Source organism: Quercus lobata, chromosome 12 (assembly GCF_001633185.2).
Source record: "Quercus lobata isolate SW786 chromosome 12, ValleyOak3.0 Primary Assembly, whole genome shotgun sequence".
NCBI classification, from domain to species: domain Eukaryota; kingdom Viridiplantae; phylum Streptophyta; class Magnoliopsida; order Fagales; family Fagaceae; genus Quercus; species Quercus lobata.
Genome location: NC_044915.1, coordinates 19,546,559 through 19,558,001, shown reverse-complemented (window position 1 = coordinate 19,558,001; position 11,443 = coordinate 19,546,559). Strand labels below are relative to the sequence as shown.

Sequence of the window (11,443 nt, the reverse complement as noted above, 5' to 3'; positions counted from 1 at the left end):
AAGGCAAAATTATCATCCCTACATAAATACCCCCGAACCCTCAAGGTGGGAGGGGGTACCACTTTGCCAACATTGGCGGTGGTCCTACAGCCCTCTCTTATTAGATAATACTAGCTTCTTTTTTTCTTTTTCTTTTCTTTTTTTGGAGAGAATCCGGTTAAGTGTCATCACTTATAAATGCACACAACTACACAAGCAAAACAGAAGACAGCTGGGTCCTGCTTAAGAATATCACAAAGAGGTTCCAACACAGTGATCTCATCTGCGCTACTATTCATTTTGCAAATCACCATAAGAGTAAAAAGTTGCTAAAAATGTGTCCATCTATATATCTATATGACATTGTCATCCTATTCCTACCAAATGCTGTTAATTTGTAATCCAGGACCAGGTGCAATGCAAGTCATTTATGTTTAAATTTCCCACGTGTGCTTACATTCACACAAAAATTGGTTGGTTTGGTTGAGCCAGTTCTATCTGGCTTGGCTTACTCACCATGATAATATCCACATGGCAACCACAGTTGTACTGCAATGGAGTAGGACCCCACCAGTGCCATGCAGCCAATTAAATGGATATGGGACCAGGATGTTTTTCCATGGAAAAATCTCTTTCCAAGTTTCCACACACACAGTCACACAGTGTGAGTGGTTTTATTATTATATTGTAAAGTGGGTTGGGTTAGAGGTGGTGCTGCTGATATTTGAATAGTTGTTCGTAGATTTGTATTAAATGAGTGAAAAGAAAGAAAGAAAGCAACTTGGGGCTCTGTCATCTCTTTCCTGTCCTTCCTCCCTTTCTTTCTTTCTTTTTCCTTCTTATCTATTAGACTTTAGACCACTGATCTTGATCTTTTTTGGTTCTTGACTACTTCAGCAACTTGATCCCATAACAACTCTCTCGGTTGCTTTTATGATTTTTGGCATCATATAGTAAGAAGAAAGAGAGGCTGGAAGAGGAAGAACAAGCAACAGGTAATCATGGATGATTCTCTCTTGCCAAAGCTGGACAAAGAGGTTTCAAAAGAACTCAAACCAGAAACTCAGGCATCCAAAAGAAGGTGAGTTATTGGAGTACCTTAAATTTTTTTTTTTTTTCAGGAGAAAAAAGGTGGTGAGTCAGTACCTTAAAAAGGTGTTTGTACTCTTGAGTTACTATAGTTTGGGAAATACATATTTTCTATGATTGTTTTTTTTTTTTTCTGGTGGATTCTTTAACTTGTCTGAATTTATTTGACATTTAGTACCATTTGTTGTGTACTGTTACAGGAAAATGATTCAGAAAACTGCTGTTACAGTGAGAATTGGAGCAAATGTTGGGAAACTAAAGAATGAAGGACCACCTTCTGATTTTTGGTCTTGGAGAAAATATGGCCAAAAACCTATTAAAGGATCTCCTTATCCAAGGTTTACATTGCTTTAAATTATCATGTCATGTTTTGGTTTTTTCTTACAAGCTTTTATTATCTGGATGGATTCATTTTCTTCTTCTTTCAACTTAAAATTTCATATCCCAAGATAGTAACTTTAACCTTCCTGGCTGTTACTCATTTATAGCATGAATTTTAAGGTCAAATTGGATTTCCTTTTCCTCCATTACCTTAAGGTTTTACCAAAAAGTGATCCAAAAGACCTTCTTTTTCATTTTTCGTTGGCTTTCTCTCTTTCCTCCTCATCTACAATTCTTAATTTCTTTTTAATTTTTACTTGTAACTTCTTGCAGGGGTTACTATAGGTGTAGCACATCAAAAGGTTGTTCGGCCAAAAAACAAGTAGAGAGATGCAGAAATGATGCTTCAATGCTCATCATCACCTACACCTCTAGCCATAACCATCCAGGTCCTGATCTTTCCACCACCAACCTGATCCAACTAGCAGAAGAACCCAAAACCCATTCCACTGTAGATCTCCAAACACCCTTAAAAGAGGAACAGCAGGAGCTAGCACAAGAAGAAGAAAAACAAAATGAACCCACTATGACAACTAAAGAAAAAGAACCAGGTGAAGATCATTTCCTCTACATACAATCCCCTATAAGCAGTTCCCAAGATATAATAGTTAACCAAGCAGAAGACCCTTTCACAGTGAACCTAGAAAAACCCCATGAAACAATGGGTCTTGTCTTGGATGAAGAACCCCTTTGTTACTCCCAGCTCATGAACTTCTCCACACCCATGTCAGAGGAAAATGACTTCTTTGACGAGCTTGAAGAATTGCCCACATCTTCATCTTTCACAAGCTTCATGACCAGCAATTTTTCCGAGGAAAGGATTCCTGTTGTCCCTTCTTGAACCAAGTAATTCTTAGTGCTTGTAGCCTTAGAAAATGTACTTATGTTGTCCATATGGAACACCCACTACCTGTAGTTGTTTACTTGCTCTCTCTCTCTCTCTCTCTCTCTTTCTCTAGCATTTGTGGGTTCACAAAATGAGAAAGTAACGTCACTTTGGCATGAGATAAGTTAGTGGGTTGATGTTATCTTTTTATGTGTGAGATGGGGATTAATGCTCTTGGCAGATGGAAAAAATCCGCCATCAAGTCCCACATATAGAGACAGAGAGAGAGTGTGAGTGGTTGTTCTTTGTATATATTTAATTAAAGATAGCACGAGGTTCACGAGTGAGTGCTCAAAGATCTCTTTGAGATGAGGCCCTTTTTCTCTTTTTTTCATTAGTGGAGATGACAAGTTCCTTTCCCTTATTTTTCTTGGGTGGGTTGGATTTGGTGGATGAGATGTTTGCTTTTTTGGCAGTTCTCTTAGATTGATGAAGAATTTGGATTAGGCTACCAAAAAGTCTAGTACTTTTGTTTGTAGGCGTTTGCAGTCACAGATTCCCTACACAAAGTGCCAAGCTACAAGTGAAGTACCCCTTTTCATTGGGAAGATTGGCACAAGCCTGTTGGCATAAAACGCCCTGGATATGATTCTCTAATTTCTTACGCACGTGCCAACCACGTCACTTCATTTAGTTTAGAATATAGGATGCCAAGTGCCAACTAATTTAGCGGTCGGTGAGTTCTGTTTTTTTTTTTTTTTTTTTTTTGATTAAATGTGAGTTCTGTTTATTATTGAATCTGTTTTACAAAGTTTTATGCACAACCAAAAAGCAATTAAAATCATATTTTGAAGTGTGTATAACAGTTTATGTGCAGCAAGTTTGCAGCAAGTTTGACCCGTGATAGAACGGGTAGTACTCTTCTCCTTGAAATTAAAAATATGAAAAATAAAATAATGGGTAAAGGGTCTTCCTACTCTCCTTAAGATTAAAAATAGCAAAAATAAAATAAAGGGCAAGGTTCTTCTACTAGATTCAAAGTGTCACCTCTTATGATTAGGCAATAATTATATTGTTCATCATTTTTATAGAGTAGGAATGGGAGATATTTTCTTCTTAAAAGGTCAAGATCTGTTAGGGTCAGGATTTGACTTAAGATGGCAAATTTATATATAACATGCATTTATGCACATGTATATGAACACACGCGCGCACATATATTTAAGAATGATTTGATAAATAAAATGTCATTCAATTGATACATTATATATTTTAATGCAAGAAAACACACAAAAAAAAAGTTTTATTGTATTGTGATTATATATTCGGTGTTTTTCTACGAGTAATGTTGAAATTCCACTTATGAAACCTACGAGTAATGTTGAAATTCCAATTATGAAAGAAAGATTTATAGTGGCTTTTTTTTTTTTTTTTTTTTGGGAAGATTTATAGTAGTTAGATAAATACAAAGTAAAGCATATGTAAATTTATCTTGTTGTGGTTAACATAAAATCATAAATGTTCAAATTGTAATAATTTAAAACAATTTTATGAATTTTTAGTAGTTAGGTAAATACCAAGGGTAACTTATGTAAAAAATTTCTATTGTAAATCATAAATGTTCAAATTGTAATATTTTAAAATTATATTATGAACATTTATGTACTTGAAAATTCAGTGTTTAGCTTGGAAGCAATTTTACAATTTGAAATTTTGTAATTATCTCAAAATTCATTGTTTATACATAAATTTTCTTTAAAGAGAATAAATATTTACAAAAAATATTTGAGGTTTTATTATAATTTTTTATAACATTTGAAATGTAACTATTAACATTTTTTCTTTTCTCTTTGCTTATTACTCTTGCTTTTTTATTTTCTTTTTTCTCTCCTAATATTATTTTTATTTGATTGGTTTTACTTTTAACTATAATAGACGTTGACAAAAATCAAAGTTATTAAGAGGTTTGGTTTAAATTTTCAGGGAAATAAAACAAAGCTTTTAAGGATTACATAGATAATAATTTAACAAAGGGGGATCAGAGTGAGCTCAATGGACAACAGAATGGAATAGCTATTGAGGGTTTGGTGGTTAGGACTTTCTTTTCTCTTTCTTTTGCAGTTATTCTTGCGCCTTAGATCTGACAGTTATGGTACTATAGACATATCTAGTTAGTCTTCTTCTTTCCTCACATTTGGTATTTTTTTTTTTTTTTTAAGCCAACGCTAATATAAATTAACTACTAATAAGTCTATTACAAAAAAGTTCGGCCTTGTCAAAAGCCAGCAAGTCCTCCACCACAGACGATGGGTTAACAAAATTAGCATACTCAAAAGATAGGGTAGCTCCAAGCTTAGCCAATGCATCAGCACATTGATTCGCCTCCCTAAAAATGTGTTGGATGATTGATCTATGGAATTCCTTTAATAGGTGTAGACATCGTATTTTGTACCCCTTACAACTCGGACTCCATTTCCCCAATGATGCTGAAATTCTAAAACCCAAGGTTGGTTTATAGCCTGATCAGATTACAAATTGACTTGAGAAATGTTCAAATGGAAAATATAATTTTTTATGAACAAATAAATTTATTTTTGGAAAAGAAAGGCCAAAGAAACCCTCGGTTTGCGTATGTAGGTCTAATGCATGCGCAGGCACGGACCTACGCACGCAACTAGGGTTTTAGAAACCTATGAAATGCAAGTTTTCTGTATTAAAGACTAAGGTTTGGAACGAATTCCACATTTTCTGGGAGCTGTTCCAAACCCCCATTTTTCAACTATATAAAGCCTTACATGGTATATTTCAAGAACACAGAGAGAAAATCCTAGGGAAAAATTTAAGATTCACTAGAAATAGTGAATCAACAAGGGAGATTTTCACAAAATATCCTCAAGTCAATTTTCTTTTAATTGGGACCATTTTTGGTCTTAATCTTTCAAGTTTAAGATTACTAATCACTTTTGTATTTCATTGTGAATAAATTGATTGAAGGAAACGGTTAAAATCAAGCTTGAAAAGCTTCTTGTTTGAGGTATTGAATTCTAAACTTTTTCTTGTCATTTCTTCATTTTGATTATATTTTAATATGTTTTCTTGCTTTATTTATGTGTTAACATGTTTGCTTGCCTTAGGTTTTCTTTGATTTATGATTTCATGCATGTTAGGTTATTAGATTTAAGTTTTGTTCGTTTTCTATGTTTCTGTGTTTCTAGGTTAAGGTTTAGGGTGTGTCTACGTGCGCATGCTTCCTACATGTGTACGCAAGCTCGGAGTATGCGTACGCATACAACTGACCTGCATACGCAAGCCTATGTATGCGCATGCATACTCGTGCCCAGAAACCCTAATATGAGTTTTCTGCTTCTGTTCCTTCATTTCTTTTACATAATATGCCTCTGTTTTGGCCTTCTTGTATGTTTTTGAGTCTCTGTCCCTCTGTTTAATTACTTGTTTGCCTTTAACATGCTAGATTAAGGTTTCTTCTTTATTTCTTGCTTGAATATCATGAACATACATTAATATGATCATGCATTGATGCCATAGGTGCTATGATGTAGTAAGATAAGTGAGGTAAGTTATGCATTCACATGGACATGCATTTTGATGATAAATAAGTTTGTTGAATGCTTGATTTCATGTCTAGATGTTTGGGATATATTTGATGATTAATACGTTGTTGTGATGCCTACGTTTCTATCTTGATTTAATTACTGCCTTGGATGAGATGATTAGTATGATAGATGTATGTTAGGGTTTGGAATGAACTATCATGTTGTATGCTTAGTTGTATGCCAATGTGTGTGTGTGAGTATAGAATGCAATATTGAATATTCCCTTAATGAGATTAAAACGTAAAACACAAAAAGTGGAAGCCGACCCACGGGTCGGGTGGTTTTGGATGCCTAACACCTTCCCAAAATCGTACCTAAACTCCAAACCCATACTCTGGTAGTAAGATCAGTCCTTCCATGTAAGGGTGCTATAATCATGGTTCCTAGACCATAAAACTAGGTGGCGGCTCCTTTTTTTCTCCGCCTCAGTCCACTCGACCGAGGTGTACTCCCCAAAAAGAGTGGCACCAATTGTGCGTTGCGCCCATAATAGGGTCCTGCAATCATCAAGCAGAGGGTCCAACATAAGATTATTTATAATGTAATTAGTAAGCAGTAAAAAAATAAGCTCAGCATCAAGATCTACACATATGGAGGAAATCCTAAGTTGAGAAGCTAGGGTAGGACCATCCTTTAGAGCCCATAACTCAGCCATGACTCCAGAGGTTATGCCCAACGATCTAGCAAATCCCATAACCCAATCACCATTCTCATTATGAATGAGCTCTCCACCACCTACTAACCCAGAATTACCAATAGCAGATCCATCCGTACTAAGCTTTAGCCACCCCACAGGGGGTTTGTTCCACTTCACCTGAATATTAACTATTGGATGCTTGTTGGGTTTGTCGCCAACAATTGCAAAGAATTCAGCACTTTTTTTAATACAAATGTTCTGAATATTTCTAGTAATGGTACTAGTAGAGAAAAGAAAAGAGTTTCTTTGATTCCATAACTGCCATAAACCAAACGGGAAAACAATCTTCCAAGACAACTGATGGTGCTTCGATATGCTATTAGAGGAGCAGTTTACTCTCATCCACTCTTCAAGATCAAGTAAGAAAAAATCATGATGTTTACTGGAGATGCCAAGCAACTTCCAGAAATTTTTTGCAACAATATAATCCCCAAGGACATGGGATATGGATTTCATGGCTTGTCCACACATTTCACATGCTATGTCAAGGTTTATGCCCATCGAACCTAAAATTTCACGTGTTTTTCCTTCTTCATCCTCTTTACACTTTGTTGCTGATGTAGGGAATTTAACCCGAATTCCCAACCTATGAGAAACAAAGAAAAAAAATAGAGAAAACAAACACCAAAGAAAAACAATCACACGCACAAGACAGTATTTACGTGGTTCGGCAATTTGCCTACGTCCACAGAGTTGCAAAGATTTCACTATTATCAGGGAAAAAGAAAATACAAGAGTGCGGCTACAGTTATTCCTCACAATAAAAAACATGGCCACAACACCCATAATTAAACCCTAATCACCAAAGTCAGTTTCTATATAAAAACAGGCCAAAAAAACTTGTCCATGAGCGCTCCGGCTTGGGCCTATCGGCCCAAGCCTCCGCTCCATGGACTAAACCTCAGTAAATCTCCCATTAAAAACCATGCAATATCATTCGGGTCGTCGGACCGAATCAAACAAAACTAGGCTCCATAAAGCCCAACAAATCTCCCACTTGGAGACTAGTTCAATCACCAACATCAACCGCAATCCTCCAAACACACAATCCCCTCATCCCAGCAACTCATCCCCCTGTCCTCAAGCTAGAAGGCCAACTGAAGCTGCACACAGCTTCAGCTTCTCAATAGTGACACCCTTAGTCAACATGTCTGCCGGGTTCTTAGATCCACAAATCTTCTCAAGTATTACCAACTTATCTTAAACAATGTAACGGATAAAGTAGTATTTTATCTGTATATACTTCAACTTTGAATGAAAAGCCGAATTTTTGGCAATAAAAATTGCACTCTGACTGTCACTGTGTAGAATGCCCATCTCCTACTTCTTATCCAATTCATCTAAGAAACCATGTAGCCAAATCATCTTCTTTCCAGCTTCAGTTGCTGCAACATACTCAGCTTCTGTAGTAGACAAAGTAACAATCTTTTGTAGATTTGAAACCCATGATATAACTATATCACCCAGAGTAAAAACAAACCCAGTAGTACTCTTTCTACTATCAATATCACCAGCAAAATCAGCTTCTACATAACCCTGCAGTTTCAAACTTGCACCAGTGAAGTAAAGACATGTATCTGATGAACCCTTTAGATATCTCAGAATCCACTTGACTGCCTCCCAATGCTGCTTTCCAGGCCTACTCATGAATTTGCTCACAACTCCCATCGCATGTGCAATGTCTGGCCTTGTACACACCATAGCATACATCAAGTTGCCAATAGCTGAGGCATAGGGCACCTTGCTCATATGGTCCCTTTCTTCTTCTGTCTTTGGTGACTGTTCTTTGCTTAGTTTGAAATGACTACCCAATGGTGTGCTCACTGGTTAAGCTTCATTCATGTTGAACCTGCTGAGAACCTTCTTCACATACTCTGACTGTGAAAGCTTCAATGTACCATTAGCCTTGTCTCTAATGATTCTCATACCAAGGATTTACTCTACAGCTCCCAAATCCTTCATTGCAAACTGTTTGGACAACTGCTTCTTCAGATTATTAATCTTCTCAATGCTAGACCCTGCAATAAGCATATCATCCACATACAACAGTAATATGATGTAAGAATTGTCAAAAAACTTAACATAGCAATAGTGATCAGCTTCACATCTCTTGAACCCAATTCTATGCATAAAATTGTCAAATTTCTTTTACCAGTGTCTAGGAGCTTGTTTTAGGCCATACAAGCTCTTTCTCAGTTTGCAGACTAGATTCTCTTATACCTGAACAATGAACCCTTCTGGCTGAATCATGTAAAGGTCTTCCTCCAAGTCACCATGAAGGAATGCTGTCTTCACATCTAACTACTCAAGATGTAAGTTTTCTGCAGCCACCATTCCTAATACCAGTCTGATTGTTGACATCTTCACAACTGGAGAAAATATCTCTGTGTAGTCAATTCCTTCCTTCTGCTGGAACCCTTTAACAACTAATCTGGCATTGTAACGTTTGCTACCATCATACTCATTCTTTATTCTGTATACCCACTTGTTGTGCAAAGCCTTCTTTCCTACTGGAAATTCAGTCAGTTCCCATGTCTGATTCCCCAACAAGGAATCCATCTCATCGTTCATGGCTAACTCCCACTTGCTTAAATTCTCATCTTGCAAGGTTTCATTATAACACTCTAGCTCACCACCATCAGTCAACAGGAGATAATTTAAAACAGGTGAATAACGTTATGGAGGTCTAATGTTCCTGGAAGATCTGCGAACTTTAGCTATAGGTGTACTCATATCTACCTGTGAGTTTGCATTCTCCTTATCTTCTTCACCCCTTTTCTGGACAGTACTTTCAGTAAATTCATCTAAGTTGACAAAATCAGATTTTTTTTAATCTATCTCTGTAACATCTGACACTATAGTTGACTTGTCCTTGTACATAACCTGTTCATTAAATATCACATTTCTACTTCTGATGAATTTCCTGTTTTGTTCATCCCAAAACCTATAGCCAAATTTCTCATCACCATAGCCAATGAAAAAACATATTTTAAACTTTGCATTAAATTTACTACGAGCATCAGAATCAATATAAACATAAGAAACACAACCAAAAACTTTTAAATGTGAAAACTTTACCTCTTTACCACTCCAAACCTCTTCAGGAAGTCTGAACTCCATGGGAACTAATGGTCCTTAGTTTATCAGGTAAGCTGCAGTGCTAACAGCATCAGCCCAGAAAGTTTTTAGTAGTCTAGCATGCAACCTCATACTCCTAGCACGTTCATTGAGAATTCTGTTCATGCGTTCAGCCACACCATTCTGCTGTGGTGTCCTAGGAATGGTCTTCTCCATCCTAATTCCTTGTGCAGCACAATACTCATTGAACCTTCCATCTGTGTACTCTCCTCCATTATCTAACCTCAAATATTTTACTTTCAAACTTGTTTTTGTCTCAACCATGGCCTTCCACTTCTTAAAATTTTCAAATACATCAAATTTATTTTTTAGAAAATAAACCCATACCTTTCTGCTTGAGTCATCAATGAAAGTGATGTAGTACCTTGAACCTTCAAAGGATGCAACCAGAGAAGGCCCCCACAAATTAGTATGTACTAATTCCAATTTTTCAGCCTTCAGTGTCCTGCCAGTTTTCAAGAAGCTCACATTTTTCTGCTTTCCTAAGATGCAACTTTCACACATGTCAAAATCAATGGACTTCAATTCTGGTAGTTTTCCTTTTGACAGCAGCATCTTCATCCCTTTCTCACTCATGTGACCAAGTCTACGGTGCCATAGGCTTGTATCAGTACTTGCATCAGCAACTGCAATTGTGTCTCTTGGACTTAAGGGCATATATAGAGTACCAGTCTTCTTTCCACGAGCCAATACCCTAACTCCTTTTGTAACCTTCCAAGTACCACCAACAAATAGTATTGCATGTCCTTTATCATCAAGTTGTCCAACAGAAATCAGATTCCTCCTCGGGCCAGGAATATGTCGAACCTTCTCCAGTAACCAAACAGATCCATTGGGCAACAATATCTAGATGTCTCACATACCTACAACATCCAAAACTGAACCATCAGCCAAATAGACCTTACCAAAATCACCTGCAACATAATTCTATATGATTTCTCGGTGTGGAGTGGTATGAAACGAAACTCTCGAATCCAAAACCCAATCATCAAGTGGACTGTCTATTGCAAGAAGTAATGCATCATGTACCTCTTCTGTTACAGCATTAGCAGAATCATCTTCATTCTTTTTCTTAGGACTTTTGCATTGCCTCCTAAAGTGACCTATTTTCCCACAGTTCCAGCATTGTACTTGTTGGCCTGATCTAGATTTGTTTCTGTTCCAATTAGAATTTTTGGATTTTAATCTGCCCTGGTTTGAATTTCTATCATTACCTCTGCCTCTTGTCTCAAGGTTTAGGGCAGAACCAGATCCTGAGGTTTCGCCTGCATCTCTTCTGCGAATCTCCTCAGCCAGAATTAAATCTTGTATATCATTATACTTGAGCTTTTCCTTTCCTGTAGAATTGCTTACTGCCATCCTCATTGCCTCCCAACTGTTTGGCAAAGAAGCCAAGACAATCAGAACATGAATCTCATCATCAAAATCAATTTCTACATACGACAATTGATTTGTGATAGTGTTAAATTCGTTCAAATATTGTGCTACTGATGCATTCTCTGCCATCTTCAAATTGAACAATTTCTTCATCAGATGCACCTTGTTGTTTGCGGACGGCTTTTCATACATACTGGACAAAGCCTTAAGCAGATCTGTTGTGGTCTTCTCCTTTACAATATTGTGTGCAATAGACCTAGACAGAGTTAACCTAATAACTCCCAGAACCTGTCTGTCAAGAAGCGTCCATTCCTCAGCCTTCATAGTCTCAAGTTTTGTCCC

The 11,443-nt window shown here is 36.9% G+C and overlaps 1 protein-coding gene across 1 annotated transcript; it reads left to right on the top strand.

Moving 5' to 3' along the window:
- The first annotated feature begins 647 nt into the window (after window positions 1-647).
- On the top strand, window positions 648-2,623 carry LOC115970088 (probable WRKY transcription factor 69). The gene is made up of 3 exons (XM_031089761.1): window positions 648-1,060; window positions 1,269-1,406; window positions 1,723-2,623. Exons 1-3 carry the CDS (start codon window positions 981-983, stop codon window positions 2,288-2,290), a joined length of 786 nt encoding a protein of 261 aa, XP_030945621.1. The 5' UTR covers window positions 648-980; the 3' UTR covers window positions 2,291-2,623.
- The last annotated feature ends 8,820 nt before the right edge of the window (window positions 2,624-11,443 follow it).